The sequence below is a fragment of the Mobula hypostoma genome, chromosome 9 (assembly GCF_963921235.1).
Source record: "Mobula hypostoma chromosome 9, sMobHyp1.1, whole genome shotgun sequence".
NCBI lineage: Eukaryota > Metazoa > Chordata > Chondrichthyes > Myliobatiformes > Myliobatidae > Mobula > Mobula hypostoma.
In genome coordinates this window covers 49,929,178-49,956,251 of record NC_086105.1, presented here as the reverse complement: position 1 = coordinate 49,956,251, position 27,074 = coordinate 49,929,178, and the positions used below count along the sequence as shown (strand labels likewise).

The window sequence follows — 27,074 nt, the reverse complement described above, 5'->3', positions numbered from 1 at the left end:
CAATGGACCCAGCACTGATCCCTGTGGCACACCACTAGTTACAGGCCTCCACTCAGAGAAGCAATTCTCTACCACCACTCTCTGGCTTCTTCCATCGAGCCAATGTCTAATCCAATTTACCACCTCTCCATGTATACTTAGCGACTGAATTTTCCTAACTAACCTCCCATGCGGGACCTTGTCAAAGGCCTTACTGAAGTCCATGTAGACAATATCCACTGCCTTCCCTTCATCCACTTTCCTGGTAACCTCCTCGAAAAACTCCAATAGATTGGTCAAACATGACCTACCACGCACAAAGCCATGTTGACTCTCCCTAATAAGTCCCAGTCTATCCAAATGCTTGTAGATTCTGTCTCTTAGTACTCCCTCCAATAACTTACCTACTACCGACGTTAAACTTACTGGCCTATAATGTCCCGGATTACTTTTCGATCCTTTTTTAAACAACAGAACAACATGAGCCACTCTCCAATCCTCCGGCACCTTACCTGTAGACAGCGACATTTTAAATATTTCAGCCAGGGCCCCTGCAATTTCTCCTTCAAGGTCCGAGGGAACACCCTATCAGGTCCCGGGGATTTATCCACTTTAATTTTCCTCAAGCCAGCAAGGACCTCCTCCTTTTCGATCTGTACAGTTTCCATGATCTCACTACTTGTTTCCCTTAATTCCATAGACTTCATGCCAGTTTCCTTAGTAAACACAGACGGAAAAAACCTATTTAAGATCTCCCCCATTTCCTTTGGTTCCGCACATAGCCGACCATTCTGATCTTCAAGAGGACCAATTTTATCCCTTACAATCCTTTTGCTCTTAATATACCTGTAAAAGCTCTTTGGATTATCCTTCACTTTGACTGCCAAGGCAACCTCATGTCCTAGATCCAGTCTGGCCTCTCCTCTGCTCAGGCTGTCCACATATAGTGTCTGGAATCCCTCCTGATCACACCCTTGCTCCATTTGACTCTTTTGCACTAATGAAGTGCCAATCAGTTTGTGGGACGTTGAAGTCACAATCATATCCAGTCAGGTTATTGTATCAGACTGGTACCAGACCCAGGCTGGATTGTTGAGCTAGGTACACCTAAGCTGATTGTAGGTTGATTGTTGAAGGAGCAATGACTAGCTCTTTCTTTGTGGGTTTGGACTTAAGCTATATTTATGTCAGTCTCCAATCCTATCTTTGTATTGTGATAACAGTTGATTTAATGGGAACTGGTCTACTACATTCTGTCCAGCTTATGTCAAGTGCAAATTGTATCTGTACTGAAGTACACCATGGACAATGATAGTGTATCTGAAGTGTAGCGCTCAGATAAAATGCAAACTGGAAACTGTACAGGGAATCGCTGCTTATCATCACAAGCGGGTGCTGAGCTGATTTTAATCTCTCTGTGCCACCAGGCTGTCTCAGAGGCCCAGCAATGAAGGGCGTTGGTACAAATCACCTTCTAAACATCCAGCAGAAATAATATCCCCTTCTCAGTGAAAGACACTTTGCAAGCAGCACAGGGTCATGCAGAACAACTGGCTGAAGAACAAACTCTCTGAATGTCCTGAAGCCAGATCTTCTGCGTGTGACTTGAGGATGCTTATTTCGAGCAGATTTGCCCATTGTTGATGTTATGGTAAAATTAGTCCAATCCCTAACAGTGTTGATAAAGAAACACGGGCTTTTCCTGTTTCTTGCTGCGAGCCCCTAAGCCCATGCTGAAATGATTCGTTTTATTCTTTTAAGAGGATGGCTTTGCTACTGACTCACCCCACCTTACTATGACATAACATGACAGAAGACACAGCCAAAGAATTTTGGAGAAACATATGAAACATAGAAACACAGAAAACCTACAGCACAAAACAGGCCCTTCAGCCCACAAAGCTGTGCCAAACATGTTCTTACCGTAGAAATTACCTAGGGTTACCCATAGCCCTTTATTTTTCTAAGCTCCAGGTACCTGTCCAGGAGTCTCTTAAAAGACCCTATCCTATCCGCCTCCACCACTGTCGCCGGCAGCCCATTCCGTGCACACACCAGTCTCTGCGTAATAAACTTACCCGACATCTCATCTGTACCCGCTTCAAAGAACCTTAAAACTGTGCCCTCTTGTGCTAGCCATTCCAGTACTGGGAAAAAGCCTCTGACTATCCACATGATCAATGCCTCTCATCATCTTATGCACCTCTATCAGGTCACCTCTCATCCTCCGTCTCTCCAAGGAAAAAAGATTGAGTTCCTTCAACCTTTTCTCATTATGCATATTCCCCCATCCAGGCAACAGCCTTATAAATATGCTCTGCACCCTTTCTATGGCTTCCACATCCTTCCTGTAGTGAGGCAACCAGAGCTAAGCACAGTACTCCAAGTGGGGTCTGTCCAGGGTCATATATAGCTGCAACATTACCTCTCGGCTCTTAAACTCAGTCCCACGATTGATGAAGGCCAATGCACCGTATGCCTTCTTAACCAAAGAGTCAACCTGCGCAGCAGCTTTGAGTGTCCTATGGACTCAGACTCCAAGATCCCTCTGATCCTCCACACTGCCAAGAGTCTTACCATTAATACTATATTCTGCCATCATACTTGACCTACCAAAATGAACCACTTCACACTTATCTGGGTTGAACTCCATCTGCCACTTCTCAGCCCAGTCTTGCATCCTATTAATGTCCCACTGTAACCTCTGACAGCCCTCCACACTATCCACGACACCTCCAACCTTTGTGTCATCTGCAAATTTACTAACTCATCCCTCCACTTGCTCATCCAGGTCATTTATAAAAATCACAGACTAGGGGTCCCAGAACAGATCCCTGAGGCACACGACTGGTGACCAACCTCCATGCAGAATATGACCCATCTACAACCACTCTTTGCCTTCTGTGGGCAAGCCAGTTCTGGATCCACAAAGCAATGTCCCCTTGGATCCCATGCCGCCTTACTTTCTCAATACGCCTTGCACGGGATACCTTGTCAAATACCTTGCTGAAATCCATATACACTACATCTACTGCTCTTCCTTCATCAATGTGTTTTGTCACATCCTCAAAAAATTCAGTCAGGCTCGTAAGGCATGACCTGCATTTCACAAAGCCATGCTGACTATTCCTAATCATATTATGCCTCTCCAAATGTTCATAAATCCTGCCTCTCAGGATCTTCTCCATCACTTACCAACCACTGAAGTGAAGACTCACTGGACTATAATTTCCTGCGTTATCTCTACTCCTTTTCTTGAATAAGGGAACAACATCCACAACCCTCCAATCCTGCGGAACCTCTCCCATCCCGATTGATGATGCAAAGATCATCGCCAGATGCTCAGCAGACTCCTTTGCCTCCCACAGTGGCCCGAGGTACATCTTGTCCAGTCCCGGTGACTTATCCAACTTGTTGCTTTCCAAAAGCTCCTGCACATCCTCTTACTAATATTCACATGCTCAAGCTTTTCAGTCGCTGTAAATCCTACAATTGCCACGATCCTTTTCCGTAGTGAATACTGAAGCAAAGTACAGCCGGCCCTCCTTATCTGCGAGGGATTGGTTCCGAGACCCCTCGCAGATACCAAAAAACGCGGATGCTCAAGTCCCTTATTCAACCTGTCTAAATGTGGTGGACCTTAGGGCCCAGCGGCAGAGCTCTGAATCCGCAGTGTTTCTGTTCACGAAAATAAAGTGGAAATAATAAAGCAATCGGAAAGAGGTGAAACGCCATCGGTCATTGGTAGTCAGTCAACGATTGAAACAATTTTAAAGGATGAAGTGAGAAAGGCCCTGCCCCGATTAAAGCTACACTTATTACTAGGCAATGCAGTGGTTTAATTATTGGGTTTTGGGGTTTTGGGTTTTTGATCCTTCACATCAACCTGGCACCGTTGGAGAGTGTGCTCAGGAGCGGTCTGTCACTGGATCGAACTCGGGAATTTCCATTCCTGAGCCCGGTGCTGAAACATACGTTTCTTAAGTGTTTTATATGCATAGAAGGGTAAAATATATACTATATACTAAGACAAACATTTGACTACCTGACGCTAAATAATATCGGATGTACCTGTTCCGACTTACTTAGTAAGAGAACTTACGTTTTTTTTCCGAACCTGATCCATGATAGCCTACACACATCCTCCCGTATACTTTAAGTCATCTCTAGATTACTTATAATACCTAATACAATGTAAATGCTATGTAAAATAGTTGTTATACTGCATTGTTTCGGGAATAATGACAGGGAAAAAAAGTCTGTACGTGTTCGAACAACAAGTGCTGGAAGAGCACGTCTGGGTTTTCTCGATTCGTGGTTGGTTGAATTCACGCATGCGGAACTCGCGGATAAGGAGGGCCGACTGTACTCATTAAGTACCTCTGCTGTCTCCTCCGGTTCCATACACAATTTTCCACTGTCACACTTGATTGGTCCTATTCTCTCACTTGTTATCCTCTTGCTCTTCATATACTGGTAGAATGCTTTGGGGTTTTCCTTAATCTTGTCCGCCAAGGTCTTCTCTTGGCCCCCTCTAATTTCTTTCCTGTGTCCACAGAATCGCCTGACTGACCCCCTAACTATAGAGTCCCTTATCACAGCTGCCGTCGTCTTCCTTTCCCTACCCTTCTGAGCCACAGGGCCAGACTCTGTGCCAGAGGCATGGCCACTGTTGCTTCCCCCAGGTAGGCCGTCCTCCCCAATGGTACTCAAGCAGGAGTATTTATTGTCAAGGGATACAGCCACAGGGGTGCTTTCTAGCCTCATGACTCCTGCCCTTCCCTCTCCTGACTGTTAACCAGTTATCTGTCTCCCCAGGCCCCGGTGTGACTACCTGCCTGTAGCTCCTCTCTATCACCTCCTCACTTCTCCTGACCAGACAAAGGTCATGCGAGTTGATTCACAAAGTGTTGCGTAAACTGCTTGCTCGATGAATGCATCGTGGCTTTACTGAGGAAAATTGTTGTTTTGTTGATAAGGCAATGCTCTTCTTTTGGCAGCTGAGGACTTGATGACTTCATTCCTGTACCCGCCATCTTTGCTTGCATCTGGTTTTATGGGACCTGTATGTCAAATATGCCAGTATGAACGACTACATAAAATTAGCTTTCTTGATTTTGACAAGGGTTCAATGTGAGACAGTCTTTTGCAGTCAAAGTCCAGTAGTAAAAGGGAATGGGCCCACAGATCTGAACTCCATTCATTAGTCATAGAACACAGCACAGAAGCAGGCCTTTTGGCCCATCTAGCCCATGCTGAGCTATTAATCTGCCTCGTCCCATTGACCTGCACCCAGACTATAGCCCTACATACCCATCCCATCCAATCACCTATCCAAATTTCTCCTAAATGTTGGAATCAAACCTGCATCCGCACTTCTGCTGGCTGCTCATTCCGCACTCTCACCACACCGAGTGAAGCAATTCCTCCTTATGTTCCCCTTAAGATTGGTACTTCCCAAAAAGGCAAGGAAGATGACTGGGAAGTCTTGGACTCTGGGAATGATTGGATATGTTTTAGCAGCTCTCTGTTCAGTACGACTGTATGTTGGCAGGCGTTTTCAATTGGGATGATTATGGTTTGGTGGGTGTACAGGGAGCTATCCAATTTCATGAGAAAGTGCAGAGAAATTTGGACCAGACAGCACACATAGTGTGAAGAGCACCAGTCTACCGTACTTCTTTTAGACTTCAAGCATCTGCAGCATTTTGCTGTTTCAGTTCTGTTTTGTATCTGGGATCGCTCTGGGCAAACATTGGCAATGCCAAAGTAAATAACGAGGAGCCTTGGAATTCTGTGGCATGCAGGGGAGGGTGCAGGAGAGGAGCAGAGATTGGACGTGCCCCTGGCAGCTTCATCTGTTCAAGGCCTTGGATATAGTGCTGCAAAGTTCAAACATACAACGACTTTGGAGATGGAAACCTGCTGCCCGGTACTTAACCTGGAGGTAGGGGTTGGGAGGCTAGCAGCCATGCGTCACAGCTGAGCCAGTGCTGTAGCTGAGGATACAGGTGGAGAAGGCATCAGAACCCACTGGCACTGGAAGATTGGCGGCAGGAGACTAGCCCTTGGCATTAAAAGAATAATCTCTGCAAGTCTGCTGGGGAGGTCAAAGTCTGGTGTTTGCAGATGCAAGTCCAAGTCCACTGGAGGCTAGAGGCTGGAGGCTTTTCTTGGGGTTAAAGGACTGTGTGTATGTGTGGGTGGGAGGGAGGAATGGGGCTTATTTTTAGTGTTGTGGTTTTGTTGCTTGTTGTGTTCTGTATTGTTCTGCCAAGCATCGTGGGCATGGTATGTTGGCACTGGAATGTGTGGTGACACATGCATATTGCCCTCAGCACACCCTTGGGTATGTTGGTTGTTAATGCAAACAATGTATTTCACAGTATGTTTCTATGTACTTGTGATAAATAAACTGGAATCATGAATCTTAAAGAATGAGGTTTATTATCCCTGATAGATATGTGAAATGTGTTGCTTTGTGGCAGCAATATAATGCAATACAAAAAAAATCGACTAAGTTACAAAAATAAATAAGTGTGTAAGTAAATAAATAAATGGATAAATGTGTGAATAAATAAACAGTGTAAAAGAGGAATAGCGAGGTAGTTCATGGGCCATTCTGAAATCTGATGGCAGAGGGGGAGAAGCTATTCCTAAAATGTTGAGTGTGTGTCTTCAGGGTCCAGTACCTCCTCCTACACTGTAGCAATGAGAAGAGGGCATGTCCCAGATGGTGAGGCTCCTCAAAGATTGAACTGACAGCAGATTGGGGGGGGGGTCAAGAGCTACAAAGTCTGAGTGGTGATTGGACTGGATGTAGTGGCAATGGCAGCTTATCAGTACAGTGACTGCAACGACCCTGGCCCAGAGATGAAGGTGAGTATATTATGTACTAGCAGCCATTTTAGTTCATTGCTAACAACAACCACTTCCGGGCCACTTTGTCTAATAGGAACACGGCAAAACAGTGATGTATTCCCTAATGTACCTGAAATTGCTCCAACACTGAGGCCAGAATGTTTGAGAAAATATCAACTTCCAATGCATCAGGCTGAAGAAAAGAGTTTTGCAATTGAATGATAATGATTAACATTATTGTGTCACGTGTTCATCAAAACAAAGTGAAACGTGTCAATTGCATCAAATTGAATCAGCAAAGATGCGCTGGGAGCAGCCCACAAGAGTCACCTCGCTTCCAGTGCCAATGTAACATGGCCGAATGTACTAACCGTAACTCACACATCTTTTTTTTGGACTGAGGGAGGAAACTGGAGCACCCAGAGGAGAGCCATATGGTCACGGGGCCTTTTTGGTTCTCATGGTCTCTGCACTGAGTATTGACGCTAGGAAAGCCACTTGGTGGGTCACGAGATGGCTGGCTACTACCAAAGGTTGCAAATAGGCTTGAAATTCCGTATCCCAAGAACAAGTTTTTAGTGGTGTAGTTTTGTAACTTAGTATGGTAAATTCTGTTGGGTTTCCACTAATACTAATAGAGAAATGGTTGCCATTCTGTCAGTGCTTATACACTGGAACAAGAGCAATAGTGTTCAATAGAGTCTATCAGTATGGAAACAGGTCTTCTGGTCCATAAGATTCCCTGCCAACTATCCACCTCCTATTTACATATCACAGATCGGGGAACCGCTTTGTCCATCACCTTCACTCTGTCCACTACAAGAAACAGGATCTCACAGTGACCGCACCCTTTAATTTCAATTCACCATTCCCATTCTGACATGTCAGTGCATGGCTTCCTCTACTGTCATAATGAGGTCCAGATTCAAGATGCATTTATTATCAAAGAATGTACACAACCTTGAGACATGCTTGCTCACAGGTAGCCACAAAGTAAGAAGCCCGAAAGAACCCAATTAAAGAAAACAGTAAAGACCAACACTCAATGCGCAAGAGAAAGAAAAAAACTGGTGCAAACAACTGAAGAGAACAACAAACAACAGGAATTCTGCAGATGCTGGAAATTCAAGCAACATACATAAAAGTTGCTGGTGAACGCAGCAGGCCAGGCAGCATCTCTAGGAAGAGGTGCAGTCGACATTTCAGGCCGAGACCCGAACTGAAAGGAAGAGTGAGTAAGGGATTTGAAAGTTGGAGGGAGAGGGGGAGATCCAAAATGATAGGAGAAGACAGGAGGGGGAGGGATAGAGCCGAGAGCTGGACAGGTGATAGGCAAAAGGGATATGAGAGGATCATGGGACAGGAGGTCCGGGGAGAAAGACCAGGGGTGGGGGGGAACCCAGAGGATGGGCTAGGGTTAAATTCAGAGGGACAGAGGGAGAAAAAGGAGAGTGAGAGAAAGAATGTGTGTATAAAAATAAGTAACAGATGGGGTACGAGGGGGAGGTGGGGCATCAGCGGAAGTTAGAGAAGTCGATGTTCATGCCATCAGGTTGGAGGCTACCCAGACGGAATATAAGGTGTTGTTCCTCCAACCTGAGTGTGGCTTCATCTTTACAGTAGAGGAGGCCATGGATAGACATGTAGAATGGAAATGGGATGTGAAATTAAAATGTGTGGCCACTGGGAGTTCCTGCTTTCTCTGGCGGACAGAGCATAGATGTTCAGCAAAGCGGTCTCCCAGTCTGCGTCGGGTCTCGTCAATATATAAAAGGCCACATCGGGAGCACCGGACGCAGTATATCACCCCAGTCGACTCACAGGTGAAGTGATGCCTCACCTGGAAGGACTGTTTGGGGCCCTGAATGGTGGTAAGGGAGGAAGTGTAAGGGCATGTATAGCACTTGTTCCGCTTACAAGGATAAGTGCCAGGAGGGAGATCAGTGGGGAGGGATGGGGGGTACGAATGGACAAGGGAGTCATGTAGGGAGCGATCCCTGCGGAATGCAGAGAGACGGGGGGAGGGAAAGATGTGCTTTGTGGTGGGATCCTGTTGGAGGTGGCGGAAGTTACGGAGAATAATATGTTGGACCCGGAGGCTGGTGGGGTGGTAGGTGAGGACCAGGGGAACCCTATTCCTAGTGGGGTGGCGGGAGGATGGAGTGAGAGCAGATGTACGTGAAATGGGGGAGATGCATTTAAGAGCAGAGTTGATAGTGGAGGAAGGGAAGCCCCTTTCTTTAAAAAACGAAGACATCTCCCTCGTCCTGGAATGAAAGGCTTTATCCTGAGAGCAGATGCGGCGGAGACGGAGGAATTGCGGGAAGGGGATGGCGTTTTTGCAAGAGACAGGGTGAGAAGAGGAATAGTCCAGATAGCTGTGAGAGTCAGTAGGCTTATAGTAGACATCAGTGGATAAGCTGTCTCCAGAGACAGAGACAGAAAGATCTAGAAAGGGGAGGGAGGTGTCGGAAATGGACCAGGTAAATTTGAGGGCAGGGTGAAGGTTGGAGGCAAAGTTAATAAAGTCAACGAGTTCTGCATGCGTGCAGGAAGCAGCGCCAATGCAGTCGTTGATGTAGCGAAAGAAAAGTGGGGGACAGATACCAGAATAGGCATGGAACATAGATTGTTCCACAAAGCCAACAAAAAGGCAGGCATAGCTAGGACCCATACGGGTGCCCATAGCTACACCTTTAGTTTGGAGGAAATGGGAGGAGCCAAAAGAGAAATTATTAAGAGTAAGGACTAATTCCGCTAGACGGAGCAGAGAGCAAGTATACCCCTTGCCCATCCTCTGGGTTCCCCCCCCCCCGTCTTTCTTCCCGGACCTCCTGTCCCATGATCCTCTCATATCCCTTTTGCCTATCACCTGTCCAGCTCTCGGCTCCATCCCTCCCCCTCCTGTCTTCTCCTATCATTTTGGATCTCCCCCTCCCCCTCCAACTTTCAAATCCCTTACTCACTCTTCCTTCAGTTAATCCTGACAAAGGGTCTCGGCCTGAAACGTCGACTGCACCTCTTCCTAGAGATGCTGCCTGGCCTGCTGCGTTCACCAGCAACTTTGATGTATGTTGCTTGAAGAGAACAACAACAGCATTCCGAACCAAAATTGAATCCTCAGATCTGAACCCTGTATGGGTCAGCTGTACAGGCATCGGAACTCCATCTGTCATATTCCTGCAACACCTCACCGTCACTTGCCCCTTCATTGTTTACAGTGATAATTTAACACAATTTAGCACAGCAGATGTATTTTTAGTGATATTTTAGCCGGATTTCTTATCTTTTTGACAACCAGAAGCTATCGCACACATTCCATAGCGCCGTCTTAAATGGAAGTACACGATCGGCAGGGCCATCTTAATCGGAAATAAGGTCGTACGCAGTTTGGAGTAAAACCTCATATTCTGTCTGGGTGGCCTCCAACCTGAGAGCATGAACATTGATTTCTAAGTTCTGGTAATTTCCACCACATCCCTCCTTCATTTTTTTCCGTTCTATATTCTGGTTACACCTTCTCTTCTTACTTACCAGTCACCTCCCCCCGTTTCCCCTCCTCCTTCCCTTTCTCCCATGGTCTTCTGTCATCTCCGATCAGATTCCTTCTTCTCAGCCCTTTACCTCTTCCACCAATCACCTATCATCCTACCTCATCCCCACTTCCCCCACTCCATCTTCCCCCTCACTTGGTTTCACCAATAATCTGCCCATTTATACTTCTTAACCCCCTTCCCCCCCCACCATCTTCTTATTCTGGCTTCTGCTCCGTTCCTTTTCAGCCTTGAAGGATTTCAGCTGGAAATGTCGACTGTTTATTCCCCCTTCACTGATGCTGAGTTCCTCCTGCATTTTGTGTGTATTACCACAGAATGAGAGCAGCTTGTTTAATGCGGTTGAAAATTCTTTCACCTGATGGTTTCAAAGTGAGGTGGATCATGTATTTCAGAAATCATATGTTAGTTCCATTAACGGACTCAGGGGTGGATTTATTGGTTGATTACCTGGCTTTGCTGAAAGAGAAGGCAACATTGTGTCATGGTGTGTGTCTGTTGGTGAGTTTTTGGACTGCAGATCTCTGCCTCCCACCCCATCAGTGGAAGAGTCTGTCATTCTCAGGTCAGTTTCATTAGCCACCTAAGGTCGAGTGAAACTGGAACCCCAACCAACGCCTAGGAGGAAGGTAATTACTTAGAGTATATATTGCATGTTTCCAAGATATTTATGAACTTGCGGATTTTTAAATTATGATCTGGCAGCTCCAAAGTGAGGCTACCTGACTGAAGACTCACAAGAAAAAATGAGTTATAACTTGAGAGTGAACAGTGACTGACACCGGACTTTCCCAGCTGCTGCAGAGCTGTGGACATATTATGCTTCTTGGGAACCTGATTCGCTGCCACATTTATTGGTAATGAACTGGCATATAGGGGGAGATTGAAAATCTGATTGAGTGGTGCCACAACAACAATCTCTCACTCAATGTCAGCAAAACCAAAGAGCTGATTATTGACTACAGGAGGAAGAAATTGGGGTCCATGAGCCAGTGCTCGTTAGGGGATTGGAGGTGGAGAGCGTCAGTATCTTTAAACTTTTAGGCATTATAATAAAAGAGAATGTGTCCTGGGACCAACAAGTAAATGCCATTTCAAAGAAAGCATGGCAGTTGCCTCCACTTTTTTGGGAGTTTGCACAGATTTGACATGTTATCTAAAACACTGGCAAACTTCTATAGACACACAGCGGAGAGTATCCTGACTGCATGCATCACGGTGTGGTGTGGAAATGCTGATGTCCAAGAACAGAGAAGCCTACAAAAAGTGGTGGAGACAGCCCAGTGCATCACAGGAAAAGCCCTCTCCACCATTGAGCACATCTACAAAGAGCCCTGCCACAGGAAAGCAGCATCCACCAACCAGGACCCCCATCATCCACGCCATTCTACCTTCTCACTGCTGCCATCCGGAAGGAGGTACAGGACGGAGTCTGAGGTCCCACACCATCAAAGTTCAGGAACAGTTATTACCCTTTGACTATCCTGCCACTGAACCAGTGTTGATATCTTCAGTCACAACAACACCAAACTGATCATTGCACACAACCTTTGGACTCACTTTCAACTGATTTTGGTTACTTGTTTCTCTTTGTATTTGCAGAACCTGTCAGAATTTGTGTGCAGTTTTCCACTGATTCTGTTGTGTTTCTTTGTATCTACTATGCATGCCTGCAAGAAAATGGATCTCAGGGTAGATTTTGGGACGTAGATGTACTTGGATGGTAAATTTACCTTGAACTTTGCTGGAACATTTCCAACCTGTCAACTGTGCAGGTTTTGAACAGTTCTCAGGAACAGCGCTCTGTTGTAACCTGAGGAGAACCTGTAGTTAAATAACAGAGAAGGATGGTTGAGGTTTGGATCAGCCTTCATGTAACTAAAGAGATGTAGGCTGAAGGGCCTGAATGGGTAACCCTTCTCATCATTCTCCTCTGTTCCAAATTCTTGCTTTATTACTGTTTACAACAGTACTTCGGGAGTTAACACCTTCAACTGTTGTAGTAGGACAGTGTACAGACAAAGGTGAAGGAACCAATTTATACCCAGACATCCCACCCTGCAAAAACCCATTTCACGGAGGTGGCACCATCAATTTGCAGGAGACTCCCGGAACTTCCGGGAGAGGTGGGATGTCTGCAATAGAGTAGCTCCTTAGCAGCTAGCCAGCTAGTTTAAATAACGTTAGCTATGCTAATGAACGAATGACACCTGTTAAACTCACCTCAACATGTCTTTTACATTTTAACCCTCCATGGGCAATAGAAAAATCACTGTTGCAAACAGTGCAGCGAGCAACACTGTCATTATTTTTGACCCCTATTAGGCTGGGGTACACTTTAGTGTAGTCTGGGGTGATGTATGTTTTATATTTTCCTTTTTTTGGAACACTCTGCCAACCTGACTCTTTTTGGAACTCTCTCGCTTTCTCTCTCTCTCTCTCTCGGCCACTCTCACTCGCGCTTGCTTTCTCGCTCTTGCGCTCGCTCTCTCTCAAAAAAAATCAATTTCCGGGACATTGTATATAATTTGCGGGCATCAGGGAGCCACTATTAATATGCGGGAGACTTCCAGAACTTCCGGGAGAGGTGGGATGTCTGTTATACCTGTAGTGAAGAACCGGAGTTCCGTGAGTGCAGGAGGAACCGGGTCTGATGACCCCTGGTGTTCACAAATCAGTCAGGTGGGAATTCAAGTCAGGTGTTTAGGGTCATGTTATTTGAGAGTCCGAAGTTTGAGGCCTGGTATTCGGCGATTGGCGGTTCTTGGGGCTGGGGCTGAGGGTCGCGATCTGAGGGTCAAATTGGAAGTCTGGAAGTTCGCTAGAGCCCTGGGTCCGTGAGTCTGCTGGGGTGGTTGAATGCCTGGTGTCTGGAGGTGCATGTCTGAGTCCGAGTCCACTGGGGGCCAAAGAAGATGGCCTTTCTAGGGGTTAGGCGACTGCATATGTGTATGGCTGGGAGGGAGGAATAGGACTTGCTTTGCTGTTTTGTTTTGTCGCTTGTTGTGTTTGTGTTTGCCATTGTTTTACTGAGGATTGTGAGCATTCTATGTTAGCGTCGGAATGTGTGGCGACACTTGTGGGCTGCACCCAGCACACCCTCTGTTGGATTGGTTCTTAATGCAAATGATGGCATGTCACCGTACATGTGATAAATAACTATAATCTTGAAGCATAACAGACTTGAAAGAGATTCGTCATTGGTTCACACTTGATTAAGTGAATCAAACCTCAGGGAAGCAGGGAGATGGTGTTCACCTCTGAATGTACTCTTGTATATCTGTGGAAAGACTTATGATAAAAGTGTGGAAGTTGGTGAGAATTTGCTCCCCTGTGTACCACTTAAGTAAATAAAATCTATTATGGAGGGCAGCAGGCTTTGTAGGTTAAGGTTCTAAGTTAGGTTAGTTGGTGGAAATGCCTATTGTGTTGGGAAGTCAGGAAAAGGGCTGAGAAATGTGTGCATCCTGATAACTATTCTTGTAGCTGCATCAACCTGTTTGTAGAGCTCGCACACAAACATTAAGTGTCATAATCTGCTGAAGTTTGGCCTGTCTCTGGCATTGTGTGGAATGGGTTTGGCCACATTGTCCTGGAATGTCCTATTCACTTGGATCAATGCTGGAGGAACTCACTGGATCAGGCAGCTTCTGTGGAGAGAAGTGAACTTTTAACATTCATTTCTCTCAAAGATGAAGGGTCTTGGCCCAATGCTGCCTGGCCTGCCAAGTTCCTCCAGCACTGTGTTGCTTCAGATTTCTGGCACCTCCCTTGTGTCTCCATTCATTTGGATTGTGCTGCACCACTTTTCCCTTGTAGGACAACTTATGTGGAAAAATATATTCAATCAGGCTCAGTGGGAAAAGGAGATGGTGGTTCCTTTAGTTAATTCCGCAAGCAGATTACGAGAGTCATTTGGTAGAATGTTCATTGCCAGAGATTTCAAACCATCACCAGAACTTAATTGGCTGGTGATGAGAATTCAGGATCTGCATGCACAACCAGGGTTTGCGTCATCACGTGGGTGGCTGGGGTGAGGAATGAGATCACAACTCATCTCTTTCTGCCTTGTGCACTTGTCAAGATCTGAAAAGGAACATAGTGGTCATGGTTCTTCCTGAGAGGTGGTTGAGGCACGTGCTGAAGCTGCTGGAAGATTATCAGTTCAGCAGAAGATGTTATCTGGTGTGTAGGAACTTTCTATAGCTGAACATTGAATATCAGTGTATTTCCTGGTCCGGGATAAAATGTTGGAACAAGTTGAAGCATGGAGCAGCCATTGTAAAAGGTGCATGTAGAAAGACCTCTGTTTGTAGTTCCTTCCCACTACACAATGAAGGACTGGAATCTGTAAAAATCCCTTGGACTGTTTACTGTGGAAATTATATAAAATAGAAATGAATATCATCCTGATATGTGTAACATTGTAAGTAGAGTGTTGGCTTATTCTGAAAATGGTGAGCTGTAATTTCACTGTATTAAATATTTGCAAATATTACAAATACAGAATAGTTTTGAAAAATGTTTATAGTCCTAATAATTCACATTTGCGAAGAAGGAAACTTGATGAAAGATCTTGGCCCAAAATTTCAACTGTATATTTCTCTCCTTAGCTGCTGCCTGAATTGTTAAAAGTGCAGTGTAAATTTGGTGACAAAGTACATATGTGTATATACACCATATACAACCCTGAGATTCATTTTCTGGCAGACATACGCAATAAATCCATAATAGAATAATAACCATAATAGAACCAATGAAGACTGCCCTAACTTGGGCATTCTACCGGTGTGTGAAAGAGTTTAGTGGTTAGCACAAATCTTTGTAGTGCCAGCAACAAGGGATCATTTCCCACCGCTACCTGCGTGGGCTTCTTCCAGGTGCTCTGGTTTCCTCCCACATATGGGTTAAGAGGCTAATTGGTCATAGTAAATTGTCCCATGATTAGGCTAGGTTTAAAATCGGGGGATTGCTTGGTGGCATAGCTTGAAGTGCAGGACGGGCTTACTCTGTGCTGTATCTCAATCAGTCAATCAATAAGGAAACAAGCAAGCCATAAATATCAAGAACATGAGATGAAGAGTACTTGAAAGTGAGTCCACAGCTAGTGGAAACGTTTCAGTAATGGGGTAAATGAAGTTGAGTTCCCCTTTGGTTCAAGAACCTGATGGCTGAAGGGTAGTAACTGTTCCTGAATCAGGTGGTGTGAGTCCTGAGGCTCCTGTACTTCCTTCCTGATGGCAGTAGAGAGAGGAGAGCATGACCTGAGAGGTGAGGTCTCTAATGATGGACAGCACACATCAAAGTTGCTGGTGAATGCAGCAGGCCAGGCAGCATCTCTAGGAAGAGGTACAGTCGACGTTTCGGGCTGAGACCCTTCGTCAGGAAGTTCACCAGCAACTTTGATGTGTGTTGCTTGAATTTCCAGCATCTGCAGAATTCCTCGTGTTTACGTCTCTGATGATGGATGCTGCTTTCCGGCGACAACACTCCATGTAGGTGTGCTCAGTGATGGAGATGGCTTTACCCATGATGGACTGGGCTGTATCCACTATTTCTTTTAGGATTTTCCGTTCAAGGGCATTGGTGTTTCCATACCAGGCTGTGATACTCTCTACCACACATCTATAGAAGTTGTCGAAGTTTCAGATGTCATGCCGAGTCTTTGCAAACCCTTAAGTAGAGATGCCGCCATTCTTTCTTTGTAATTGCATTTTTGTGATGGCCCCAAGACAGGTCCTCTGAAATGATTGCTAAGTTCCTCCAGCATTTTGTGAGCGTTATTCTAGGTTTCCAGCACATGCAGAATCTCTTGTGTTTATAGTAGTTTTTTACTTCTGGTCTCTCCTATCCATGTGAATGGATGCAATAAACCTGCTATTAGAGGGAAGGTTCAAATCGTTAATGGTGGAGGCAGGAAGAATCCTATTAAGGACCCCAGAGGATCATACACTCTATTAGGACATCTGTTGCACTGCTTTCTTTTCCCTTTCTTTTTCAGATCCGTTACATCTCACAAACGCAAGGGTTGCCGGCAGAGTATTTGTTAAGTGCAGGGACAAAGACAACACGGTTCTTCAACAGAGATCCAGATTCATCGTATCCACTGTGGAGGCTTAAGGTAATTCACTGTGTTTGAATTTTATGGAGGCTTTTCATTCTTTCTTGCTTTTATTCTGTTCACAACCACTGTTTCATCTCTTTTCCCTTATTTTTGTGTTGTTCACTCTTACCAAAACCACGGGGTATAACCTTGGCTTAGTTTGGGTTCTTCTAACATCAGCTGACTGCACGATGCAAATGGTATTAGATTTCTTTTGCTTTTACAAATCTCGCCTCTTTTGTTCAATTATCATCAAAGCTTGTATCCCTGTTGACAGGAGAAACTCGCAGTAATTGTGGTCTCAGGTCACACTCTGGTGTTGGATGGAACCATTATGCTCTTTATTTAATGCTTACACAGCTATTGTAGCTGATTCAAGTGCATTTTAAAATGAAATAGTTTTGAGTCTCGGCTCGAACCTGTGGTGAGATCTGTTGACACTCTCTCCTATCCATTCTTTCCCAATCTAATACCACGCTTTCTTCTCATCTCACTCTTTACAGTACCCATGACTCGCCCACCCAGCCTGTACTGTCAGGGATGCCAGTTGGCTGACCCACTACTTCTCCACCACCAAACCACACAGTAGTTTGTGTCTGATTCTTCATGCTTAGTCCTGTTTAAGTTACTTGATGTAGTACTGAGCCCAATGTCCTCACCCATTTATGCAGGCACTTCCCAGCAAGGTCTTCTCAAAGGCTGCCAGGATTTATCATCATCCAGACTCATCCCCATTCCCATCCTCCCACATTCCAAGATCAGAGGCAAATCTGTCACACCAACTGTTGCCTGGGGACACGGGAGAACTTGGTTACCCCCCCGCCCCCAGCTCAAAATCAAACTTGGGAACTCTTTGTACAGTCTTGCAATCTTTCAGTACAAAGACAGGCCCTTCAGCCCAACGTATCTGTGATAACCAGGAACTTACTATCCATATTAATCCCATTTTCACCACCTGCATTGTAGCTTTGACTTGGCAATTTGAGTGCTTATCTGGATACTTAAATGTTGTGAGAGTGCTAGTCTCCATCACCCACTCAAGCAGTGTGTTCCAGATTCTAGCCACAATCTGGAGGAAAAATATCATAGTTAGATCTGTAATCTTCTACTTTACCTTAAACCTCTGTCATCTTTGTTATGGGGACAAGTTTATTACTGTCAACCCTAGCTATGCCTCATATAACTTCTGATTTGTTTGGGTGAGAATGGGCTTTATCTTCTCATTGGGGATCATCAAGATGCTTTGTCAACTCAAAGCAATGTTTTCACCAAAAGATGCAATTGATCTGGTTTGGGTGGGGTTCACTGAACATAGCTGGAAATAATTCAGAAAATGTTTGGCTCAGGTGGTCGATGGTTGGTTTGAGTTGTTCTCTGATCTTGGCAGTTTACTTGCAAGCGTTTCGTCACCATACAAGGAGTCATCATGAGTGCGCTGTTAACAATTAACAGTGCACTGATGAAATCTCCTCCTATGGTAATGAAACGTTTGCAAGTAAATAGCCAAGACTGGAGAACAACTCAACTCAACCCCTGAATGTAGCTTTGGCCAGTTTAAGGATGCTGGGTAAGCTAGTCTAGTGTGGTTGATTACAAAGAAGCATAACAGAAAATGTCACTTGCATGTTGATTTAAATTTACGCTGTGGTTACAGGCAAATCACTTGCCAGTGTATGAAATTCCAGCTTACTCCAAAACTATCTTGCAGAGCTGGTGGACTTATAATCCCTGTGGCCTTAGGAGTCATTTTTGGCTGAGTTAGTAGTTTATATTCAACAGATAAATCAAGGCTGACTCTCCCTTTTTAGTAGTGAGGGACATGTGATGAAGAGAGATATTAAACTGAAGCTTGCCTTCCCTTTTAGTTGTTACAGATTATGAGAAACTGCTTCAAAGAAGGTCAGAGGAGTTCTCCATGTGACCTACATGTATTCCTAAAATCACATTTTTGAAAAGTGAATTACCCAATTGTCATTTCACTGCTGTTTGTAAGTGTGTTGCAGCAAATTGTGTTGTTCCTTCACACTAACAGCCACCAAACTTCAAAATTACTTCTCTGGATCAAAGGCGTCTTTGGATACTGGGCTTACAAATTTTACGCAGCTTTCATCCTGGTTTGACCACATATATTTTTTTGATTTGGAAAATTAAATGATAATTTATTAAAAATTGCTCCATTTACTAGAGCAGCTGTTAGTGCTACTGCCTCTGCTCTGCTGGTCTGGTTCAAACATGCAGTCAGGTGCTATGTGTTCAGAGTTTGTATTTATTCCCATAATCGTGGATTTCTGCCAGATACCCCTGTTCCCTCACACGTCCCAAGGATGTGATGTTTAGAGTCACAGAGGAATACAGGCATGGAAAGAGGCCCAACTTGTCCATGCCATCTAAGGAGCCCACCTAAGTCTGTCCTATTTGCCTGTATTTGGTCTGCATCCCTCTAAATCTTCCCTATTTATATCCCTATCCAATGTCTTTTAAATGTTGTGTTGTACCTGCCCCCAACCACTTTCTTTGGCAGCTTGTTCTAGATATGCACCATCTCTGTATGAAAAAAATTGCTACTTAGGTCCCTTTAAAATGTTTTCCCCCTCACCTTACATCTATGTCTGCTAGTTTTTGGTTTCCTTTCCCTCAGTGTATTCAATATTTCTGTGTCACTCATAGACAGATTAAAGTCCCAAACTCTGCAACCTCTCCCTATAGCTCAGACCCTCAAATCCTGACGTCCTTGTAGATTTTCTTTCCGCTCCTCCCCAGCTTTATGACACCCTTCCTGTAAGAGGGGGTAACCTGAACTGTGCACAGTACTCTAAATCCAGCCTCATCAATGCCTTGCACAACTGGAGCATAATGGCCTACCTCCTGTGCTTGGTGCCGTGCTGATGAATGCCAGCATGGCCCTTCTCCTTTGCCACAACCCTGGCTACCAGCGACACCACATTCAGTGAACTGTGTATTTACACTCCTCAGTCCAGAGTGCTACCATTCACTGTACAAGTCAAAACCTGATTTTACTTCCCATGTTCAACAACTTGCACATATCTAGTTAAATACCATTTGCCAGTCCTTGGCCCAGTTAACAACTGATCCAAGACCCCTTGTATTTTCTGATAATGCTTTTCACTCTCTACCACCTATTTTAGTGTCACTTACAGATCTATTAACCGTGCCTTGAACATTCTCATTCAAAAATATCCTGGCACTGAGCTCCAGGGAACACAACTAGTCGAAGGCCTCTAGTCCAGGAAATAACCTTCCACCATCACTTTCTGCTTCCTACCATCATGCCAATCATGTATCCCATTAGCTAGCTCTCCCTGGATCCCTTTTGATGTAATTTTGCAAACCAGCCTTCCATGTAGGGCCTTGTCAAAGGCTTTGCTAAAGTCTAGGTAGACAATACTCACTGCATTGCCCTTGTCTGTCCTCTTGGTCATCTCTTCGAAAAACTCTTACTCACCGGTAACTTACTCAGTACAGATGTCAGGCTCACTGGCGTCTTTACCACCCTTCTTAAATAATGATATAACATTGGCCACCCTCCTGTGGCTAACGTTGAAACAAGTATCTCTCTAAAGGACTCCACAACTTGTTCCCTAGCTTCCCTCAAGATCTAAGGGTGCACTTAGTCAGACCATGGGGATTTACATCAAACATAGAACATTACAGCACAGTACAGGCCCTGTGGCCATAAAGGTGTGGCAAACTTTTAACTTACTCAAAGATCAATCACTACATTGCTTTCCATATTTCTATCATCCATTTGTCTATCTAAGAGTTTCTTTATTGTCCCTAATGTGTCTGCCTTTATCACCCCTGGCAGTGCATTCTATGCACCCAGCACTCTGTGTAAAAAATGCCCTTCTGAAATAGCCCCCTATACTTTCCTCCAATCACCATATGCCCTCTCGTATTAGCCCTTTCCATCCTGGGACATGTCTCTGGCGGTCCATTCAATCTATGCCTCTTATTTAGTATATTTCCAGTTTATCCACTTTAAGGCTGCCATTACCTCCTCCTTGCAAATTTGTATGTGGATCAAGGCATTACAACTCATTTTCATCAATTCTTTGGCATCCATTACTTTTCCACGGTAAAATCTGATGAAAAATACTCATTAAAAATCTTGCCTGTCTCCCATAGCTCTACACATAGCTGGTGTTGCTTATCCTTTTCCTAGCCACCTTTTTACTGTTAACACATCTGTAGTTTAATTTGCTACCATAAATTACCATTTTATTGTAAAAACCTAGAGGAGTTGTTGGGTCCCGGAGAGCAAGTTTCAGGTCGATAGGGAAATAAAGAGGGGAATGGAACCGTGCAGTTGGGTATCAATTTAAAGCTGCTGGCCTCTTGTGTTTCATACATTTTGGTCAGATTCAGCATGGCACAATTGAAGCAGTGACTAATCCATTGCCATTTGTACAATGAAATTAGTTTGTTCAATTATCGCAATGCCATTCTGGGCCAGACTGCTGTCCCAAGTCAGAGGGTGCATTATCCTCCTAGGACTATAGGGAAAAATGAAATAAAAATCAGCTGCCCCAATAATATTTGATAGTTGGAACATACCAACACTTAAATAAACACACATTGTCTTGAGTCCAAAGCAACTTTCCAACAACATATGTTGGCAAATCTTTAAGAAGCCTTGGTTGCTTTCAAAGGGAATTTTCCCAGTCCTTCAGGCAGGAGTTAAATAGGGCAACGCCTAATGGAAAAAGGGAAATAATTTACAGATGATATTTAGAGGCGAGACCTTGTGTGAGTCTTGTTTTCTTTGCATTGTAGAAACTCCTGGATTGTAGGCAGGCTCCATCTATTAAACACATTACCGAAGTCTTAATGTTGTGGGAAGGAGCTGGGTATATGTAGTGATCAGTAATTGTCAATATTCCTGAGTGGGTACTGATCTACTGTAAGATGCCAGGCAGTACTCATGGAAGTCAAATTGCCTCGGCGATATCTGTGCTCCACTAAATATTGTGTTAAACATATGTTCTTGTTTAAAAAATTACAGACACCAGAAGATCATGAGACAGAGATGGGAATCAAGTCAAAGGAGGCAAGAAAGTACATTTTTAATTGTTTGGATGATATGGCACAGGTACGATTGAATTTCTTGGCTGGTTTTCTCCTCTTCTTTGCTCTTTGTGATGGACTACAATTCTAAGGGCACCAGCTGTCTTCAGTACATTCCCAAGGAGCCTTTTCCCTATCTGAGTCCTGGTGGTTAGCACTGGTAGGGTTTTTTTACAAACTGCCCCAAATGAAATTCTGTGGGCACATGAACACACACTCAACTGCCTGCCCTGATGCATCTACATTCATCTATCCACTCATGCACAGATCTGCAGAGACAGTCACAGGCAGAAGCAGATATATACAGAAACTGGTACACCAGCAACATAATAGAAACAAGTACACAAGGGTAGGCACAATAACTATGGTTGCATCTTCAGTCAAAGGGTAGTGAAGCTTTGGTTTTCCCTACTCAAGAGGGCTGTGAAGACACAGCAAAGTCAGAGTTAATTCCATTAATATTTAAAACTCTATCAAAAGGATGTGAATCAGTATGGGAGTGTGGTGCTCATGTAAAAAGTGAGCCATGATCTGATTGAATGGTTGAGCAGGCATGAGTGGCTGAATCTTCTTTTCTTTCTCTCTCTCCCACTCTCTCTCCCCCTCCCGCTCCCTCTCTCCCCCTTTCCTCCCTCCCTCCCCCTCTCCTCCCTCCATCTCTCTCCCTCCCTCCCTCTCTTCCTCTCTCTCCCTCTTTCCCTCCCTCTCCCACACACTCACACACTCTCTCTTCCTCACACACATTCACACTCTCTCTCCTCTCTCTCTCTCTCTCACACACACATTGTCTCTCACAATCTCACACTGACACAAAAAAGCATGGTCACTGCACCCACAGATAAGCGGAAATACACAGCTACATTGAAGCATACCCGTATACAGCCATGTATTTGAATTAAAGGTCCTTGTACACGCTGTTAGAGAGATGCACATATAATCTCTCACACGCATTTTCTCCTAAATCTCTGGGAAACCCTAACTGCTTTTATTTCCTGGAGGGATGAAGCAATTCCAGCCCAACTTCAACACGATCTGAACCCACAAACTGGTGTGAATAATTCAGTGTCTGTACTCACCAAGACAAGGAGTCACAAAGTTATAAACTGTATTTGTTCTCTTTTAGCTGGACTAAAAATACAAGTAGGTCAAAGTGTCTGATGTCATTTCAATAGTTTGAATATTCCTTTATTCTTCTGCACCCTGCCTGGGCTATATTGACCTGGCTCAGTAACACGTAAAGCAGTATGACTCAAATCTCTATTGCATTGTGTTAAATTGCATGTGTACCAGCTGCAATATTCTTGTGATGATTTGAATTGAAGAAAACTTATTGTGTAATTGACTTAGCACCTTCAGCACGAATACCAGCCTGTGAGTCACTGGCTGTGTTCCCAATCTCATATACACATAGGAGTGAAGGACAGAGGTTCCCTGCAAGGAGAAGGATTAGAAATTAGGTAAAGATACTCCAAGCTCAGTGTAGCTTGGCCGTAGTTATTAAAATGTTTAGATAAGCTTCACAGGTGACAGATTTTAGAGCATCTACATTTCATTAAATCTCAGAATGGTTAAAACATGGAAGGAGGACATTCAACAGTTGAGTCTATACTAGGGTAACATAAGAGTAATCTACTGAATTCCACTCATCCCATCTCCCCAGCGTTGCAAATTCTTTTTTTTCTCATAAATTTATCCAACTTACTTTGACTTCTGCAATTAAATTGGCCTCCAGTGCTGAATTTGACAGTGCATTCCAATGCTTAACAGACCATTCCCTCAGTTCAATGATGGGTATAATGTCTTCAGATCACTCACTGTGCCTGTAAAACTTTATTCCTTGTAATTTGGCCCAAGCCATAAAAGTCAGTTGTTAGCCAAGCTGTGTGTGTGTGTGTGTGTGTGTGTGTGTGTGAGAGATGATTGGAAGCAGGAGCCAAGAATGCTTATACTTGGGCATATCTGAAACTGTTCATAATTTACTGTGGCACTGCATCTGAGAGTGAAGTCTGCCCATTCAGGCTTGGGTCACTAAGTTTCAGCGTGATAAGCTTCTGGAAGTGTGAGCTGAGATCATCGTAGCAAGGCAGAACATGAACCTAAATGAAGACAAGGTACCTGTACATCTCTTTGGCCAATTAAATTGAAGAAATGGGAAATAAATGGTACAAGCGACTGTAAAGGAAGGGAACACGAGAGATGGTAAATTCAGTAAGTTAAAAGTACGCACAGATTGGATTAAAACAAAATAGGGAATAAAACATTAAACACAATTAAAGTACTTCATATTTTTATTGTATCCAAGTACATTATTACCAGAAGGACACCATTCTTGTGAAATTGCTATTAATTTCCACCCATTCTTTGTTAAAAGGATAACTTAGATTTGAAAGACAGACTTTGCAAACATAACTACTTCACGCTATTCAGTACCCTTCAGAGGTGAGGCAGACTGGTAGATGGTGATCAAAGCAAAAGACTGTGCAGTGCAACTCAGATTGGCTGTAACACGAACTTGAAGCTGGTGCATTGTTAGAGCACGTGTAATGGTGACTACAATTAGTGGCACTGCCATATTGACAATAATGGTCAATAAATAAAAAAAATAAATTGTGGTTAGATAGGAATGTAAGCCGATGTAATTAGATATACCTTAAAGTATATTTATTTTATATTTATTTATATATATATAAAACTAATTCATAGATTTGTTTACATGTATCTCGTAACTCACTGCCTGGCTACAAACATTTCATTGTATACATCTTATGGTGAAGCACACTGTTTCCAACTTTAATGTACTATTTGACCTTGAACTATTTCAAATTATATACTGTATCTATTGCCAAGGTTGTCTATTTCTATAAAGAATGGGCAACTGGTGTTCCACTTACATGCACAGCATGAGTGTGTGCATTGAGGAAAACGCTGGGAGAATGAAGGCTTATGGAAAAAGCCATCCTTCCTTTTTCTCCTGTCCTGTCTGCAATAGACATTGCATACTTATTGCAGGTCTGCCAGAGTCCATACTCGTACTGTCCGATGTGGTGCAGTCATACTGGAGAACGTGAACATGCTGCATTTATCTTCGCTGCAGTTTTGATTTGTTCCCACCTCACGCTAGCCTTTCTCTTGCAGGTGAATATGACCACGGATCTGGAGGGAAGTGAGATGTTGGCAGAGAAGGCAGACAGAAGGGAGTTTATTGATCTGCTAAAGAAGATGTTGACCATTGACGCAGACAAGCGAATTACTCCAATTGAGACACTGAGCCATCCCTTTGTAATGATGACCCATCTACTTGATTTTCCTCATAGCACACAGTACGTTTTGACATGCCACCGCAGGTGCCATTCCTTTGCACTACATATGTCTCCTGTAAAGGGAGGAGTTGGGGATCAGCAATAAGCTTGTTCATTGTCAAGCCGTGTAGCTTTTGGGTCCACTAGAACCTTTAGGCAATAATCTTTGAGGAAGCAGTTCATAACAAGCAGACTCAGGATGGTAAGGTAGTTAATTGAGAGGGAGCTAAGACTGAATTAAGAAGTGTATGTCCTTTTGCAGTCACTTACCACTTGTTCAGCACAGATGGTCAGTGTTGAGTTTCAAGCATTCTAGAGCCAACTTTATCTAAATGTAGAATAATACATGGCTTTCATGTGTAATCATCATAGCATTCCTCTTCGTAGTAAAGAATTTAACTCTAAATCCTTCTTTCAGTGTCAAGTCCTGCTTTCAGAACATGGAGATTTGCAAGCGAAGGGTCAATATGTATGACACAGTGAACCAGAGTAAGACACCATTCATCACACATGTGGCTCCAAGCACTTCAAGCAACCTTACAATGACTTTCAGCAACCAACTCAGTACAGTTCAAAACCAGGTATGTGCAAAAAGACTGATGCAGATCTGTGGGTAGCTGGACACAGAAAGTTGAAAACTCCCAACTTGTGATAACAATGGGAGATCATCTGATTGCAGTGGGCAACTTTTCAGTAAAATTACAGTAAGAATGTCAGTCTCTCTTTGCTAAATTTGGGTACAGTTGATGGGGCTCTTGCGAAAGCCGCAATATCCTACCCCACTGGGCTGCCAATATGTCAGTTCCAGTGTATGTTCCAGGAGCTGAATAGCCTAAATCCTGCTTTGTAGGGAGTCTTAGTCACTCAACTCATTCCGTTGCTAATATATGTTTAATAATGGATGGACCGAGCTCATAACACAACCTCTGGACGAGACAACCACCCACGTCTGGTCTCTGTTCTTTTTTTTGCTTTGTTCTGCTGTCTTATGGTGATCTTTGTAGAAATCTAATGGAAATCTCAGCATTCAAATTCAGAGCAATGGGAGTATGCTGATTAGTCAATTCAAACTTCTACAAATTAAAGGTTTAAAGATAAAAATTAACATGTAGAGCACATCAGAGCATAAAGTGAAATGCGCCGTTTGCGTCAAATCGAATCAGCAAGGATTGTGCTCGGCAGCTGTCAAGTGTCACCACACTTCTGGCAGCAACAGAGCATTCTCACAGCTCCCATATCTTTGGATTATGGGAGGAACCCAGAGCACCCAGAGGAAACTGAGCGAGAACGTACAAACTCCTTCCAGGCTGCAGCGGGATTTGAATCCCTTTCGGGGATCGCTGGCGCTGCAGAGTGAGGTGCTAACTGCTGCGCTACTGTGCAGCCAAATTATGGCTGACCTGCACTTTGACATCTATAACTTGAAATTTCATCTGATTGAAGTCACTGGTTTGAAGATTTCAAATCCCAATCACTGCAGAATAGGTCCAAAAATAATTTCTGGGATATGGTATAAACAATTCAGAAATGACATATTAAGAACAGCACCCTTGAGTAGAACTGTCATTTTTGGACATCATAAATATTATTTTCAAAAAGTTTTTAATCTGTTTTATCAAATGAATATTGTTACAATGATTAGGACACAGTTCTGTTATCATTATATATGATTTGATGATATGAGGTTAGAAATATTAAGCTGTAAAGAATTGACTAGGTGAACTAGTCATCAAAATCAGTTAGCATCCACAGGGTGCAGTGGTGATATTTGGTCTTCCATGCATATAATGCTCAGAAGCCACTAGGCGGCAGCAGTGCTGTCAAATGGTGTATAGTATTGCATTGCCAATTCTCACAGCAGAAGCTCTGTGAACAGGAAGTGCAGGAATAGGCCTCAGCATTTCTTCACATAGTCATGCCGAGTATCGGTGATCTCTGGTGTTTATAAATACTAGACGGTGGTGCAGTGGTATCAGCACCGGACTTCGAGGCAATTGGTCCCAGGTTCAAATCCAGCCAGCTTCTTGCATGCTTCCCATCCGTGCTGGGTCGCCATCGAGCTAGCACCTCGGCCTTGTAAAAAAAAAACAGACGAAGTGCTAAAGAAATGGTAAGGTTGCCACCCTATGCACAAGGCACATGGAGGGAAAACATAACGTAACAGTGCTTCTAAGAAAATACATTCCCTGCACA

General features: G+C 43.9%; 1 protein-coding gene across 5 annotated transcripts in view; it reads left to right on the top strand.

The window, feature by feature from the left end:
• hipk2 (homeodomain interacting protein kinase 2) overlaps nt 1-27,074 on the top strand; it is a 265,244-nt gene that overhangs the window by 195,284 nt on the left and 42,886 nt on the right. For 4 of the 5 annotated variants that reach the window (XM_063058276.1, XM_063058273.1, XM_063058272.1 and 1 more), the window contains 4 exons: nt 16,396-16,515; nt 21,521-21,607; nt 24,718-24,902; nt 25,300-25,462. In XM_063058276.1, the coding sequence (XP_062914346.1) occupies nt 16,396-16,515; nt 21,521-21,607; nt 24,718-24,902; nt 25,300-25,462 (555 nt within the window). The remainder of the gene's footprint in view (nt 1-16,395; nt 16,516-21,520; nt 21,608-24,717; nt 24,903-25,299; nt 25,463-27,074) is intronic. The other variant, XM_063058274.1, reaches the window with a different exon arrangement.